The following is a 17,815-nucleotide window of genomic DNA, read 5'->3' as shown; positions in this document are numbered from 1 at the left end:
AGAATAGAATAGAATAGAATAAAGAATAGCATAGGATAGAATTAAGAATATAATATAATAAAAACAGGATAGAGTAGAAGAATAAATAGAAAGGAATAGAATAAAGAATACAACAATAGAATTGAGAATAGAAAGAATTAAGAACAGAACAGAACAAAAGCACAGCACAGAATTATTTATTGATCAAGTCTGATTGGACCCAAGGAATTTGTCTCCGGTGCAGAAGCTCTCAGTCTACATACAAATAACTAAGTAATATAATCGTATGATGTAAGCCTAATTGACTTCAGTGGGGTTCTCTCCTGTAATAAGAGATAATAGGTTTCTTTGACGTCGAACCACCCCTGCTGGGGACTGTGGGAAGAATCTATAAACGTTACAACTGCGTTAGAAATATCGTAAAGGGAATCATATGTTAACTGATCCACGTCCGGTCTCCACAAAGTTGCTGATTTACAGTAACTCTGAAATCTTTTAAACTTACTCAAGTGGAAGAATTAATTAAACATTTATTTCGAATGATAAACACGCACAAGCAAACACACAAAACGCAATATCAACATGACACTCCCGATTCAACCGAAGAGAAACAGTGGCGGGAGGCTCCGCCCACCCACCCAGACGTCATCAAAAACGCTCTGTGCACACACAGAACCTTCTGCGCATGTGCAGAAGTGCCGTGCACTCGTGAAGCGAGCCCGCGCGCCCATGCGCTCCCAATAGCAAACCGGTAGTGCCGGGATTTGAAACCCACTACTGGACTCAATCCACATCACTTAATTTAATCAGCCTGTACTGCCCCAGCTACGGACCCCAAAGAACGCAGCACACACAAAGTCTGTTCAAATCTTAGTTTATTAAATAAACCAGTTTTTTACAACAACTGCTGTTAATTAACTGCATTAATAGCCGCCAAGAATTCAAAGAATAATACTGAAAGCTTACTGTGGTTGGCAGACTGCCCAGAAGCAATTTGCAGGAAGCTGATAAAATAAGCAAGACAAGGCACGAAGGTATGTGAACAAAGTTGTTCCCTGCAAATTGCTTCAGTCGGCGTTCCTCCTTAAATAGGCTAAGGGAGTGGCCAATTAGCCCCAAGCCTTACTCTCGAGGAGACCTCCTCCTGAGGAGCCACTCCTGCCTTTTGGCAGCTCTGCCTGCCCGTGCATCGAGAAGAGGCTCCTCCTCTTCGTCCTCTTCACTTATGGGAGCTTCTGGAGGTTCTGAAGGCCCTGGCTGAATCCCCGCCCTTGGCACCACATCTTCTCCAGCCTCCTCATTGTCTGACTCGAGTGCCAGCTGCACAGGCTGCTGGCGCAGCACCACACCAGCCTCCTCGCTGTTGGAATCAGCTACTAGCTGCACAGGCCGTGTACGGGCCACAACACAACACTTTCTCTGGGGTCAACACATAAACACGCCCACGCACCACCAGGGTCACCCTAAAATCAGCACCAAGACACGTCCACATCCAGGACAAGCTCCCCTTATAAAACAATGTCTCTGTACCCCATTTTCTCTGCTGCTGCCCTCATAAGGCAAATCTCTTGGGTTTTGGGAATAAATCATTCTCCTTTCCTCCCAGCTGCCTGGATTTCATTTTTACTTATTCCTGCATAACCTCAGTTCAGGTTGGGACCAGAAATTATTCTTCTGACAGGGCCTTCACTTCTGAAGTACAGGTAGTCCTCGACTTATAACAGTTCATTTAGTGACTGTTCAAAGTTACAATGGCATTGAAAAAAGTGACTTATGACCATTTTTCAGACTTATGACCATTGCAGCATCCTTACGGTCACGTGATCCAGATGCTTGACAACCGACTCACATTTATGACGGTTGCAGGGTCCCTGGGTCATGTGATCCCCTTTTGCGACCTTCTGACAAGCAAAGTCAACGGGGAAACCAGATTCATTTAATAATCGTGTGTGACTAATTTGAGAACCGCAGTGATTCACTTAACAACCGTGATGAGAAACATCGTAAAGTGGGACACAACTCGCTTAACAAATGTCTCCCTTTAGCAAGGTAAATGGGCTCAATTGTGATCGTAAGAAAAGTTTCTGGTTTTATCTTTATATTCACTTTGAGAATACTCAGTGGTAAAATCCAATTTTTTTTTACTACTGGTTCTGTGGGTGTGGCTTGGTGGGTGTGGTGTGGCCTGGTGGGTGTGGCAGGGGAAGGATACTACAAAATCTCCATTTCCAGCCCACTCCTGGGGGAAGGATATTGCAAAATCTCCATTCCAACCCCACTCTGGGGCCAGCCAGAGGTGATATTTGCCGGTTCTCCAAACTGCTCAAAATTTCCACTACCGGTTCTCCAGAACCTGTCAGAACCTGCTGGATTTGACCCGATTTTACTCCAAGATGTCTTTGCAGACTAGATCAATGTTTCTCAATTTTGGCCACTTTAAGATGTGTGGATTTCCATCTTCCAGAATTCCAGCTGGGAATTCAGCTGGGAATTCTGGGAGATGAAGTCCACATATCTTAAAGTCGTGGAGGTTGAGAAATACTGCACTAGATGGGTCTCCCACCAGTGACACAGCAGCACACTTTTGGTGGTGCGGGATTTCTTTGCCGTTTTCCTCAGCATTTCTTTCACTACACACTTCCACAGTGTTGTTCCCTGAATACAAAATCAGAAAGTCTCCTCCCTAAGGGATACATGGAGGCAGTGGTGGGATTCAATTTTTTTAACAACCAGTTGTGTGGGCGTGGCTTAGTTGGGAGTGTGGCTAGCTGGTCATGTGACTGGGTGGGTGTGGCTAGCTGGTCATGTGACTGGGTAGGCGTGACTAGCTGGTCATGTGACTGGGTGGGCGTGGCTATGTGCATAGGGACTACTCAGAGGGCTGAAAAAAGTCATTTCTGACTGGTCCTTGTACTTTTGATCGGTCCTCGCACTTATGACCATCCTCACATTTATGCCCGTTGCAGCATTCTTAACAACCGTGTCAGTCATTTCACCACTACTTCTCTTTACCACGTCGACAAGATTGGGTGCAAAACGTAAAATGTAAGGACAGTCGTAAGTTCAAGGACTGGTCAAAAGTGCGAGGACTGGTCAAAAATAACTTTTTCAGCCCTCTGAATAGTCCTTATGCATATAGGGACTACTCAGAGGGCTGAAAAAAGTCATTTCTGACTGGTCCTTGCACTTATGACCATCCGCACATTTATGCCCATTCTGTGTGTTGCGAGGCCAATAAATTACAAAAACACACTGAACCGTTTGTTAAGTTACTGGCTCACCTGCCCCTCGCCCCACCCCGCCCCCACTATTTATTGGCAAGGGGCGGGGCAAGCCAGCAATTGAACAAACAGTTCCGCCAAACCTCCTAAAACCGGCAGAATCCCACCACTGCATGGAGGGCATCCGGACATGGTCTTTTGGGGAGGCCGATCATGATAAGAATGCAAAGAAGTCAATTAAAATCTTAACTTATTTTTACTTAGTTAAATAAAGTACAGAGGACCAGCAGGAAGGGATGAACGTAAGATCCAGTCTGAGCTATGTTACACCTTCTCACCTCTTAGATTAGATTAGATTAGAATTCTTTATTGGCCAAGCGTGATTGGACTCACAAGGAATTTGTCTTTGGTGCATATCCTCTCAGTGTACATAAAAAGAAAAGATACATTCGTTAAGAATCATAAGGTACAAGACTTAATGATAGTCATAGGGTACAAATAAGCAATCAAATCCTACTAGGAAACAATATAATCATAAGGGTACAGCAACAAATTACAGTCATACAGTCATAAGTGGGAGGAGATGGGTGATAGGACCGATGAGAAGGTTAATAGTAGTGCAGACTTAGTAAACAGTTTGACAGTGTTGAGGGAATTATTTGCAGAGTGATGGCGTTCAGGGAAAAAAACTGTCCTTGTGTCTACTTGTTCTGGTGTGCAGTGCCCTATAGCATCGTTTTGAGGGTAGGAGTTGAAACAATTTGTGTCCAGGATGTGAGGGGTCTGTAGATATTTTCACAGCCCTCTTTTTGACTCGTGCAGTATACAGGTCCTCAATGGAAGGCAGGATGGTAGCCACTGTTTTTTCTGCAGTTCTAATTATCCTCTGAAGCCTGTGTCTGTCTTGTTGGGTTGCAGAGCCAAACCAGACAGTAAGGGGTTAAAGCAAGAGAGGCGAGATGGCTAAAAAGGCCAAGAGGAAGGAAAGAGATGGGGGAAACTAGCCGTTTCCTGTCCTGTGTCCTGTCTTGCCCCTCCTCCTTATCTCCCCCCTGGTCAAAGGGGTCTTTGTCTTGGGATGCCTGGTGAGTTCCTCCCTGGGAAGGGAGGGAGGCTACCTGGAATGGCGGCGTCAGGTGATGGCAGTGGGGAGGGGGCCAGCTATGGAGAGCCCACACCTGCGGAGGGATGGAGACCCAAGGGTGGGAGGGAGGAGGATTCCAACGGTCAAAGAGGACCAAAAGACCACCCCCTTCCAGACAACTGGCACTCTTGCTCTTGGTCTCGAGTCCACCATCCACTCTCCGCCCATTGAAGTGAAATGCAATTTACGGAGGAGGAAAGTTTAATTTAAGCCCTTTGAGTCCCTTCCTATGGAGTTTGTCAACAGTGTTAAGTATCTGGGGATGCAGATACCGAACAATCTGACTTGGTCTCTTCATACGTTATCTTTAGCGAAGCGTGCTGCGACCTTGGGACACAGCAACAGGAGTAGAGTAGAGTAGAGTAGAGTAGAGTAGAGTAGAGTAGAGTAGAGTAGAATAGAATAGAATAGAATAGAATAGAATAGAATAGAATAGAATAGAATAGAATTCTTTTATTGGCCAAGCGTGATTGGACACAGAAGGAATTTGTCTCTGGTGCAGGAAACCCTACACCATTTCTGACAAATGGCAGTCCAATCTTTTCTCGAAGGTCTCAAATGATGAAGCTCCCACAATGTCCGAAGGCAACTTTGTTCCATTGTTTGATTGTTCTCACTGTCAGAAAGTTCCTCCTCATTTCTAGGTTGAATCTCTCCTTGGTCAGTTTCCATCCATTATTCCTTCTCTGGCCTTCAGGTGCTTTGGAAAATAGCTTGACGTCCTCCTCTCTTTGGCAGCCCCTCAAGTATTGGAAGACGGCTATCATGTCTCCCCTGGTCCTTCTCTTCACTAGACTAGACATGCCCAGTTCCTGCAACCGTTCTTCATATGTTTTAGTCTCCAGTCCCCTAATCATCCTGGTTGCTCTTCTCTGCACTCTTTCTAGAGTCTCAACATCTTTTTTTATAGTGTGGTGACCAAAACTGGATGCAGTACTCTAGGTGTGGTCTTACTAAGGCTTTGTAGAGTGGTATTAGTACCTCCCTTGATCTTGATTGTATCCCTCTGTTAATACAATTTAGGATTGCATTGGCTTTTTTGGCTGCCGCTGCACACTGCTGGCTCATAATTAATTGGTTGTCCACTAAGACGCTCGGTGTACGTAAAAAAAAAATACATTCATCAAGAATCACAATCAGTTGCCAAGCATCTGAATTTTGATTACGTGACCCGGGGGGGATGCTGCAACGGTCGTAAGTCATTTTTTTCAATGCCATTGCAACTTCGGACGGCCACTAAAGGGACTGCTGTAAATCGAGGACTGCCTGTATAACACTTGGAACTCGTAAAAAAAAAAGACAGGATGTAACTCTCACTGGCAAATAAATATATAAATAAATAAAACGACAAGGGCACCGAACGGAGTGTTTTTCAATCAGATTAATTCAGCCTTCTACCCTCCAGATGGGCAGTATTTCCATTGGGTCTATGACAATTCACCACGGCTAACTCGCCATCCCCAGCTTGCTACCACCAACTTGCCACAGCTAAGTTGCTGCAGGAGAGCTTACCATGGCCATCTCACTGCAGGACAGCTCGCTGCGGGACAAGAGGTTTTTTTTTGGGGGGGGGGTTGATTTATATGCCGCCCTTCTCCGGAGACTCAGGGCAGCTTACAGTGTGTTAAGCAATAGCCTTCATACTTTTGTATATTTATACAAAGTCAGCTTATTGCCCCCACAATCTGGGTCCTCATTTTACCTACCTTAGAAAGGATGGAAGGCTGAGTCAACCTCGAGCTTGTTGAGATTTGAACTTGCAGTAATTGCAGACAGCTGGTGTTAATAACAGTGCTTTAGTCTGCTGTGCCACCAGGATCTTATTAGTTACACTAATATCAAAGAAACGGTGGAATAGAATCATTAAAGAAAGGATGCAAAAGGAGGGAGAGAATGAAACGTGAATGGCAAAAAGTAAAATATTTTTTAAAATTTATTTTAAATAATTAAATAGAATTGTTAAATTGTCCCACGGAAAGTTACCCAGAGGTGAGATGCTCCCAGTTCGGACCGGATCTCCTGATCCGGTAGCAATGGCGGCGGATAGTTTGGAGAAGCGGTAGCAAAAATCCCTCTCCCCCCCATGCCCAGCTGAGCTGCGTGATCATCAGAGGCTTTGTTTTTTACTTTTAAAAGCATTTTTTTAACAACCTCTTCGGCCGAAGAGATTGTAGAACAAATGCTTTTAAAAGGCTCAGACGATCCCAGCTGAATTGCCTGATTGTCAGAGGCTTTTTTTTCTTTTAAAAGCAAAAAAAAAAAAAAAAAAGTTTTTAAAAGAAAACAAAAGCCTCTGACGATCAGGCAACTCAGCTGGGATCGTCAGAGCCTTTTAAAAGGCTTAAAAGGCATTGGACCTGGATACCTTCGAGACCGTCTTCTGCCACCAGTAGCCTCCCACCGGCCAGTTCACTCCCACAGAGAGGGTCTCCTCAGGGTGCCATCGGCCAAATTATGTCAGCGGGCGACACCCAGGGGGAGGGCCTTCTCTGTGGGAGCCCCTGCCCTTTGGAATGAACTGCCCCCGGAAATTCGTAAAATCTCTGATCTCCGTGTGTGTTTCGCTGTGCCCTCAAAACCATGTTGTTCCGCCAGGCTGGGCTATCAATGTAAAGATTTTAATTGGTTTTAAATGGGATTTTAAATTTGGGGTTTTATAAATTGGGCCTATTATTTAATAATTTTAATTATTTTTGAATTTTGTCTGTCTTTGTGTTTTTAATTAGGCTGTACACCGCCCTGAGTCCTTCGGGAGAAGGGCGGTATAGAAATAAAATAAAATTAAATAAATAAATAAATAAATAAATAAATAAATAAATAAATAAATAAATAAATAAATAAATAAAAAAGCATTTGTTCTATAACCTCTTCGGCCGAAGAGGTTGTAGAAAAAATGCTTTTAAAAGTAAAAAAAAAAAAGCTGGCCACGCCGACCCGGTCACATTACCCCCCCACCAAGCCACGCCCACAGAACCGGTAGTAACAAATTTTACATTTCACCACTGGAGTTACCTCGTGGCGAGTTGGCCGTGGCGATGTATCCAGCGGTGAGTTGGCCGTGGTGAGTTGGCCCATTCCCTTTCCATTCCCCACATCCCTAGGTATTCTGAGATCTGCAGTTCAGCACATCTGGGAAGCCCCAAGTTGGGAGAAGTAGGCTTATGGCTTTTTTTTATTTTCCATTGTTACAGGTGTGACTGTCTCTATGGTGCCTTCATTTGCCCTTTGAGGTTTAAAGTTTCTCTACCAGGAGATGCCACAGTTACCAGCTGGCACTGCTTACCAGATCCTTTACCGCTTTGAGAATGTGCTACACCTTGGTTGTTTATAGCTTCGGACCCTGTTTCCTTTAAGAAGAAGTTTCAGGGAACTGCGCCTCCCTACTCCTGATGGGATCTACCCTGGAACAATTCAAAAATGGAGCAAAACCTGACTGGCTCAGAAGCAGGAAGGAACTCTGATGTTCTCCAGGTAGAGCTCGGGGCTGCCAAGACGATGCCGGGAGAATCCGACCACACGGTGGATGCCCGATGCCTTCACTTCCGGCAGTTCCGCTACGGGGAGATCTGGGGACCCCGAGAGGTGTTCAACCGGCTCCGTGATCTTTGCTTCCTGTGGCTCCAACCCGAGCGTCATACAAAGAATCAGATCCTGGATTTGGTGATCCTGGAGCAGTTCCTGGCTGTCCTTCCTCCAGAGATGGAGTGTTGGCTTCGAGAATGTGGGCCGGAAACCAGTTCTCAGGCAGTGGCCCTGGCCGAAGGATTCCTGCTGAGTAAAGCGGAAGAAAAGTCTCAGGAAGAGCAGCAGGTGAGTATCCTGGTCCAGGTATTCCTCGACTTATGACCACAATATGAGCCAAGGATTTCCGTTGCTAAGCAAGGCAGTTGTTAAATGAGTTTTACAACCTCTTGCAATCTTTCTCATCACAGTTGTTAACTGAATCAGTGCAATTGTTTTTTTTTATAACAATTTTATTAATTGATGATATAACATAAAAAAAAAATACAAAAGCAAAAAGAAGGAGAAATAGGAAAGGGGAAGGAAAAAGAGTGGAGAAGAAGGGGGAAAAAGAAAGAAAAAGCATTGACTTTCAACTCCCTTAGGATAATAACCACAATCAACCCACAATCAAAGCACAACTTTTTAGTTTTACATAGCACTTTAAACTAGCCATTTCCGTGACACCACATCTATCTAATCGGTAAAGCCCCAAATCAAAGTTTTTTTCTACCCTCAAGCACAAAGTCCAGAAGTGGTTTCCAAGTAGAAACAAAGGTATTTCCTTGATCAAAGCAGTCAATTTAACCATCTCTGCTAACTCCTCCAACTTTTGCAGCCATCCGTCCATTGTGGGAATAGAAATGTCCTTCCAACGTCCTTTATGAATATGAATTGCTGCAATTGTTAAGTTGGTAATATGGTTGTTAAGTGAATCAGGCTTCCCCACTGACTTTGCTTATCAGAAGCTAAGTGAGTTTTGGGCCTTTTTACGACTTTTCTTGCCACGTTAAAGGAATCACTGCAATTGTTAGTAATACCATTGTTAAGTGAATCCGGCTTCCCGATTGGCTATGCTTGTCAGAAGGTCACAAAAGGAGATCATTGCAACCGTCATAAATATGAACCAATTGCCAAGCATCTGAGTTTTGATCATGTGATCATGAAGATAGAAAAACATGCATAAATCACTTTTTTTTGGATGCTGTTGTAACTTCTAATGGTCACTAATCGATTGGTTGTAAGTTGAAGACCATCCGTAGTTGCAAAGAGCAAGTAACCATAATCTTTAGAAAAGCACTGTGATCCCTTACAGTCCCTTTCTCACCTGGAAACCTTCTACTCTTCTTTTCCAGGGTCAGGAAAATTTTCCAGACTTGGCCAATGAGATGGGGAAAGCTCCTTTGAGCATCAGACCCAGAACATTTTTCAGGTGGATTGTGGAGGAGGAACCTGAGCAGATTGCTTCTTGTCAAGGTAAGGCCTTCCTTGACAGATTTCTCCTTTATATCCCTTTCTCACCTTTATCTGAAATCTGGAAAGATTTTTTTTTTTTTTTGTGTAATCTGCAGCCTTTAAGAGTTGCCTTATTTCACCAGAGACAAAAGGTTGAATGACTTATTTTTATTAACTGTATTTATAACCTTTTTGAATCCCAAAGGATTCTGGGAAGTATACAATAAACCACAAAATAAATCAAAATCCATATTAAAACAAAAAAATGTAAAAAAAAAAAAGTTAAGATAAATCCCTTTTGTGTCCGTCACAGGTGAAGGAATGACGCCAGTGATCCAGTCGAGGTGGCACCCGTATGGAAATGGAATAGAAGCAACTCTTGTAGAACCACGTCAGGTATAAGAATGACTCTTGAATAGATAAGCAAGGGCTTTGGAGTCTTCACCTCTCTATAGTTTAACGGGACCAGTTACTATAATCAAGACTGGATTATGAAAGGCTCATCTGGGTTTGGCTGCTTCAAAACTGGTTGAGCCGCTTCAGTTTCTTGAAGGCCACTTGGCATTTGATGGATCAATTTAGTGGCTGGCTTGGTTTAGGTTTTACCCCTACCCCAGTCTTAAGCAGGTTGGTGATGGACAGAGCTATCTGGGCAAAAGTGGGGATGAACCGCTGATAGAAGTTTGCAAATCCCAGAAAGCTCTGTAGCTGCTTCCTGGTCTGAGGGGCCTCCCACTCCAGAATCACCCTTACCTTACCCGGGTTCATTTCCACCCCAATCTTAGTGATGCAATACCCTAGATAGTCTAGGCCAGTGATGGTGGAAATGTCACATGCACGCACTCATCAGGGCTGTGCTCCAGAAAAGCTGAACTTCTGAGTTCTAGTGCGCATGCATGCCTGACAATTAGCTCACTGGCACGCATGTGCAGGCTGATTTTCGGCACTGCTGCATGTGTGAAGGATTCATGCTCCGGAAAAGCCAAACGTCCGGGTTCTAGTGTGCATGCATGCCTGACAATCAGCTGGCTGGCACACTTGCACAGGCCAGTTTTCAGCACTGCTGCGTGCATGAAGGGATCACGCTCTGGAAAAGCCAAACTTCTGGGTTCTGGCATGCATGCGCACCAGGGGTGGGTTCTACTTATCTTTACTACCGGTTCGCAACGGGAGCACGCATGCTTGCTTCACTCGCTTGCACGTGCTTCTGCACATGCGCAGATCGTCAATTATGATGTCCGGGTGGGTGGATGGAGCCTCCCACTGCTTTTACTACCAGTTCTAAAGAACTGGACAGAACCGGGAGCAACCCACCACTGATGTGCACCCGACAATCAGCTGGCTGGCGTGCATGCATACACAGGTTTTTGGCACTGCAGCATGTGTGAAGGGCAGCTGATCGTCATGCGCGCATGCATGCCAGAAACCCAGAAGACAAACAGGCAAGGTCGCGTGTGCCAGGCAACATGGCTTCATGTGCCATTTTGGCTATGTGTGCCATAGGTTCACCATCACGGGTCTAGACTGGTCTTGTGTCACATTTAAAGTCACATTTAAATAGCTTCGCGTACAACTGGGCTTTTCTTAGCTTCTCAAGTACTGTCTTCACTAGCCTTATGTGTTCTTCCATGGTCTCGGTATAAATTAGGATATCATCTAGGGATACGATCACCCTTTGGTACAGGTGTTTGTGCAGGACTTTGTTTATCAACTACATGAATACCGCTGGTGCCTCTTGCAGCTCAAATGGCATCAAAGAATTTAAAGAATTTATTTCTAGAGAATCTCAGCTTCATTTTATGAACATCAGAAGAATCCTGAAGCTGGGTCAGATCACTCTAGACTAGCATTCTGTTTCTCTTAGGCTGGCTTTGAGATGCTCCAAAACAGAATTAAGAAGACAACAGCTATCTCCTGATTCGGCTGGTCTCCTTCTGAATGTTTGTTGAAAAAGCTGTTGAGCATGTTTTGTCCTCTGTAATTTGAAAAATAAGAGCTTGGCCTTGGTGGATCAGGCAAGACCCATAATTGTCCACCATTTTCCTTCTCAGAGTGGCCAACTGGGTGCTTCTGGGGCATCACCTACAATCAGAGGAAGACATCTCACTCTTTTGCTGTTATTCCTCTTCTAGTGCTATCTGAAGCCTTAAGCCACTAATTTGGACTCATATTCAGTATTCAGGACAAAGACTCTTACTGATCTAGACTTCAGGGCCAGTGAGTTTAGATGTCTGAGGATAGGCTGAAACAGACCTATCCCCCAACTTCTCACAGAGTCAATGGGAAGAAATGGTGGGCATTTCTTGTAGGCAGAAATTCTTTATCCTCCCAAAGGTGTTTTTTTAAGAGGCAACTGGACTTTCTGGTTTTTCTTTGAAGACGTTTTGTTTCTCATGCAAGAAACTTCTTCAGTTCTGGCTGGATGGTGGGGAATGGAAGGATTGATACTCCTTGCAGACAGCTGGTCATTTGCATTCTTTTTAGAGAGTTGTTGAGGTCACTTGGAGGTTTATCTGTGTCATCAGAGTCACTTTAGTAGTATAAATGGGTGTCGAGCCTTCTTGGAACTGTTGAAAGGACTGTGTTGTGGACTGGAGATAGATGATGTCTATAACACAGTCCTTTCAACAGTTCCAAGAAGGCACCATTTGCACTTATCAGGCGACCCTGATGACACAGATAAACCTCCAGGTGGCCTCAATGACTCTCTAAAAGAATGCAAATGACCAGCTGTCTGCTAGGAGTATAAATCCTTCCATTCCCTACCATCCAGTCAGAGCTTCCAGTCTTGGATGAGAAGTGAAATGTCTTCAAAGAAAAACCATGACCTGGAAGACTGAGAATCTCCATAGACTCTTTGTCATCCTGTTCTGAAAATAAGTTTTTTAAAAAATTCATGTCTTTCTCTTTGGTCCTCCAGAATCTGGTGACTTTTGAAGATGTGGCGGTCTACTTCACAGATGAGGAGTGGGCATTGCTGGATCCAGAACAACGATCTCTCCATGTGGAAATGATGGAGGAGAACTGCGGAAATTTGGCTTTTCTGGGTAAATTGTGTTCCTTGGGGGCCCTTGATGGGACAAATGGATGAGGCCAAAAGGGTTAGTCTTTTTTTCAGGACTTGTTCTACTCTTAGGAAAGTTTTCACCAACGATCCCAACATTCAGCAGCACCATTGGATGGAGGGGGTAGTTGGGGGATATTGCAAGAGAGTCAGGTTGATGAAAGCAGAGCAGCAATGCAAACCCATCTCTACTCATCATATGAATGATATCACTTGCTCGCCGAATGTCACGCTGCTGTGTTCGTCATTCCAACAAAAGTGGCCAGATCCTGCAGACCCCGCATATGGTATCTTGAATTATGCTAAGAAGCATGTGAAACGAGTCTCCAATGCTTTAAAACTGCATATTCTTCATCCTAGCTTGAGCATTGTTTCTCAACCTTGTCAACTTTTAAGATGAATCAGAATAGAACTGGAAGGGACCTTGGAGGTCTTCTAGTCCAGCCCCATGCTCAAGCAGGAGATCCTATATCATTTCAGACAAGTGACTGTCCAGTCTCTTCTTAAAATCTCCAGTGATGAAGCATCCACAACTTCTGGAGGCAAGCTGTTCCATTGGTTGATCGTCCTCACTGTTAGCAAGTTCCTCCTTAATTCCAGGTTGCTTCTCTCCTTGATTAGTTTCCATCCATTATTTCTGGTCATACCTTTTGGTCAGTGGTGTGAAGTTTCCGAAAGATGCCTTAATTTGCTCATGGCAACTTGAAAGCTTTGCAAGTTGACAAGTGGTGGGTTTCAATTTTTTTTACTACCAGTTCTGTGGGTGTGGTTTGGTGGGCAAGGCTTGGCTTGGTGGGCATGGCAGGGGAAGGATACTGTAAAATCTCCATTCCCTCCCCACTCCGGGGAAAGGTTACTGCAAAATCTCCATTTCCTCCCGATCAGCTGGGACTCGGGAGGCAGAGAATAGATGAGGGCGGGGCCAGTCAGAGGTGGTATTTACCGGTTCTCCGAGCTACTCCAAATTTCCGCTACCAGTTCTCCAGAACTGGTCAGAACCTGCTGAAACCCACCTCTGCTTCTGGTGCTTTGGAGAATAAACTGACCCCCCTCCTCTTTCTGGCAGCCCCTCAAATACTGGAATACTGCTATCACCTGCCTAGTCCTTCTTTTCTTTAGACCAGCCAAACCCAAATCTTGCAACCGTTCTTCATATGTTTTAGTCTCCAGGCCCTTAATCATCTTAGTTGCTTTTCTTTGCACTTTTTCCGAAGTCTCAACATCTTTTTTGCAATTTGGTAACCAAAACTGGACGCCGTATTCCAGGAGTGGTTTTACTTTATAAAGCAGTACTTCACGTGATTTTGATTCTGATTTGGATGCATGGACTTCAACGTCCAGGATTATCCAAATGTGAAAGTGGAGGTTATGGTTGCAGGATGACACTCCATCCCTTTTTAACGCCCTTCTTTTTTTGTTCCAGCCGGGGACAGCTGGAAGGTCAAAACAGAGGAAGAAGTCCGTGGGCTGTTTTTGGAAAAGGTTGCGAATAAGGAAGAGAAAAAGCAGAGCCAGAAGATGGAAGAGAAAAAAAAGAGGACACCTCCATTTCGTGTTTTTCAGGATGTTGAGATCTGTAAATTCCCAGCCCTAGAAACCACATGCAACGGGAAAAGAAGCAGCCAGTGCCTGGCATGCGGGGAAACCTTCAGCTGCAAGTTGAGCCTTAACGCTCATTTGAAAACCCACAAAGAGGAAAAACCCTTTAAGTGTCCTGACTGCGGGAAAAGCTTCTCGCAGAGGAAAGGCCTGATAAGGCACAAGAGGATTCACACAGGGGAGAAGCCTTACACCTGCCTGGAATGTGGGAAGAGCTTTGGTCAGAGCGCGGCCCTCATCACCCATCAGCGCATTCACACCGGGGAGAAGCCATACACTTGCCTGGAGTGCGGAAAGAGCTTCTGCCAGAAGACCACGCTGGTCCGTCACCAGCGAATCCACACAGGCGAGAAGCCCTACGCATGCGGGGAGTGCGGGAAAAGTTTCAGCCATCGGTCGCAGCTGACATCCCACCTGAGAGTCCACACGGGAGAGAAACCGTACAAATGTTCGGAATGTGGGAAGAGTTTCAGCCAGAACACAAACTTGACGTTGCACCAACGAACTCACACCGGGGAGAAACCCTTCCGGTGTTTGGAGTGCGGAAGGAGTTTTAGCCACAGCTCGACTCTAATGGCCCATCAGAGAACTCACACGGGAGAGAAGCCGTTCACCTGCTTGGACTGCGGGCAGAGTTTTGCCCAAAACGCCAGCCTTATTTTCCATCAAAGGACCCACACGGGGGAAAAACCCTATACGTGTCCAGACTGTGGTAAAAGTTTTAGCACCAGCACCAGCCTGACTTCACATCGCCGTATTCACACGGGCGAGAAGCCCTACGCGTGTGCCGAGTGCGGGAAGAGCTTCTGTACGAGTACGAATCTTGTCACCCATCAAAGGATCCACACGGGGGAAAAGCCATTCAAATGCTCCGAGTGTGAGGAGAACTTCCGGAAAAAAGCCCATCTCCTGCGCCACCACCTCACGCACACTGGGGAAAAGCCGCACAAATGCGTGGAGTGTGGGAAGAGCTTTAGCGAGAAAAGGAACCTTAATTCACATCAAAGGATCCACTCTGAGTATTGGAGTGAGGAACTTCACAGTAGCAGTTGGGGGCTTCCTTCTCTAAATTCAGATAGTCCCCCCGTATCACAGGACTCTGGTTCTTTCCAGAGCCATTTGCAGCACGATTCTAATCCAGAAGGAAATTTGGAGTGTTTTACACTCCACTTCTCAGTGAACAGATGACAGGGTGCAGGCGCGTGGGGCAGCTCCACCCCCACCCCCACCTTAGCTTGATTTTTATGCCTGCGTCTTGCCCCACCTCGTACAACCAGACGGTGTGCAGGGCTTAACTAGGATTTATTTTGGGGGTAGGGCTTATATTAGGCGCAGGCATGAAAATTGGACTAGGGCTTGTTTTCGGAGCCGTATTTTCAGGGAAACATGGTAGAATGCCAGTTTAAATCTAAAATAACAAAATAGGCTTAACGTTTCTGTTTCGGATAATGGATCATGTGAATTTCTCTCGATTCTTATCCATTCGGCCAGTAGAGGTTTTCCACAATATAGTAGCATTACAAAAAGGTAGAGTACCATACATTCAAATCCAGGCAGTCCTTGAGTTACAATCATTTGTTTAGTGACCAAAGTTACAGCGGCACTGAGAAAGTAATTGATCAGTCCTCACACTTAATGACACTGAAGGATCCCCAGTCACATGGTCAAAATTTAGGCACTTAGCCACTGCATGTATAGTATTCACAGCAGAGTATTTACAGCAGTTCCCCAACCTTTCTGGGTTGGCAACCCTGAATGAGGGGATGGTTTTGTGGGAGGGGGAGGCACTGTTGCTCATGCAAGTGGGGTGCAAGCGCCTGTGACCCTTGCGTGAGTGGGGCCATGAGTGTTCTGCCCCAGCTACGGACCCCAAAGAATGCAGCACACACAAAGTGTACAAACCTTAGTTTACTAAATTAAATCAGTCTTTTTCAAACAAAGGCTGTTAATTAACTTTCTTAACAGCCTACAAGAATCCAAAGAATAAATAATCGTAATCTTACTATGGTTGGCAGAAAGCCCAGAAGCAATTTGCAGAGAACTAAGATCAAGACACGAAGGAGAGTGAACAAAGTTGTTCCCTGCAAATTGCCTCAGTCGTCGTCCTTCCTTAAATAGGCTGAGTGGCCAATTAGTCCCAAGCCTTACTCTCCAGGAGACCTCCTCCTGAGGAGCCACTCCTGCCTTTTGGCAACTCTGCGTGCCCGTGCATCAAGAAGAGTCTCCTCCTCTTCATCCTCTTTACTTAAGGGAGCTTCTGGAGGTTCTGAAGGCCCTGGCTGATTCCCTGCCTCTGGCACCACATCTTCTCCAGCCTCCTCATTGTCTGACTCGAGTGCCAGCTGCACAGGCTGCTGGCGCAGCACCACACCAGCTTCCTCGCTGTTGGAATCAGGTACTAGCTGCACAGGCCACTGACGGGCCACAACAGTGAGCATCTGCAATGACATTTGACCGAGTGGGGGTGCAAGTGCCCATGACAATGCATGAGTGGGGCTCTGAGCATCCACAACAATGCTTGCATGAGTGACACCACAAGCACCTGTGATGCATGCGTGAATGGGCTGTGATTGCCTGCACGAGTGGGACACTCGTGGAAGTGGGGCCGTGCATGCGAGCACATGCACATGCACCGGCCAGCTACTCATATAGCACGGTGGCCAATAGGCCATGGCCCAGTAGCGGGCCACAGCCCAGAGGTTGGGAACTCCTGGTTTATATCATCTTGGGGTCATGTGATCACTAGCTGATTTCCGACAAGCAAAATCATTGGAGGAAACCAGATTCACTTAGCGACTATATGATTCATTTAATAACTGCTCATAAATCGCTCCTAGTGCGATTCCCTTAACAACTGTTTTGCTTAGCGATAAAAATCCTGGTTCCAATTGTGGTTGTAAACTGAGGACTACCTGCAATTGAATATTTGGCTGCAAGGAAGAACTGAGCTCTCATATTTGATCAGAGCAAAATGTGAGCTGCTCCAGACAGGGATGAAATGCTCCCGGTTTGGACCGGATCGCCTGATCCGGTAGCGATGGAGGCGGGTGGTTTGGAGAACCGGTAGCAAAAATCCCTGCCCCCCCCAATGCCCAGCTGAGCCGCGCAATCATCAGAGGCTTTTTTTTAGTTTTTAAAAGCATTTTTTTCTACAACCTCTTCAGAGGTTGTAGAAAAAATGCTATTAAGAGCCTTTGACGACCCAAGCTGAGTTGCCTGATTGGCAGAGGCTTTATTTCTTTTAAATGCCTCTGACGATCCCAGCTGAGTTGCCTGATTGGCAGAGGCTTTTTTCTTTTAAATGCCTCTGACGATGCCAGCTGAGTTGCCTGATCGGCAGAGGCTTTTTTCTTTTAAATGCCTCTGACGATCCCAGCTGAGTTGCCTGATTGGCAGAGGCTTTTTTCTTTTAAATGCCTCTGACGATGCCAGCTGAGTTGCCTGATTGGCAGAGGCTTTTTTCTTTTAAATGCCTCTGACGATCCCAGCTGAGTTGCCTGATCGGCAGAGGCTAAAGCCTCTGCTGATCAGGCAACTCAGCTGGGATCGTCAGAGCCTTTTGAAAGCATTTTTTTACAACCTCTTCGCCAAAGAGGTTGTAGAAAAAATGGTTTTAAAAGTTAAAAAAAAAAATTGGCCATACCCACCCAGTCACATTACCCCTCCCCACCAAGCCACGCCCACAGAACTGGTAGTAACAAATTTTAGATTTCACCACTGCTCCAGACCATCATTATTTCTGGTGGTCAAATATAAAATGGAAGTCTCTATTTAGGAAGGAATTACAGTCGGAATTAGCAAATATCCAGGTCTGCTCTTTAAAGCAAGCATGAACAGCCCACTGCCCACCTT

General features: G+C 45.4%; 1 protein-coding gene across 2 annotated transcripts; it reads left to right on the top strand.

The window, feature by feature from the left end:
• The first annotated feature begins 4,192 nt into the window (after positions 1-4,192).
• Positions 4,193-17,151, top strand: LOC117668266 (uncharacterized). Of its 2 annotated transcripts, none has more exons than XM_034422037.3 (6): positions 4,193-4,285; positions 7,536-8,154; positions 9,201-9,321; positions 9,614-9,696; positions 12,221-12,347; positions 13,788-17,151. In XM_034422037.3, exons 2-6 carry the CDS (start codon positions 7,762-7,764, stop codon positions 15,149-15,151), a joined length of 2,088 nt encoding a protein of 695 aa, XP_034277928.2. In that variant the 5' UTR covers positions 4,193-4,285; positions 7,536-7,761; the 3' UTR covers positions 15,152-17,151. The 2 variants fall into 2 exon arrangements, with proteins under 2 accessions (XP_034277928.2, XP_034277929.2); XM_034422038.3 differs by having other exon boundaries at positions 4,226-4,336.
• Positions 17,152-17,815: the final 664 nt, after the last annotated feature.

The sequence above is a fragment of the Pantherophis guttatus genome, chromosome 2 (assembly GCF_059756535.1).
Source record: "Pantherophis guttatus breed Tessera chromosome 2, ASM5975653v1, whole genome shotgun sequence".
Taxonomy (NCBI): Eukaryota; Metazoa; Chordata; class Lepidosauria; order Squamata; family Colubridae; genus Pantherophis; species Pantherophis guttatus.
This window is presented reverse-complemented; position numbering and strand designations above follow the sequence as displayed.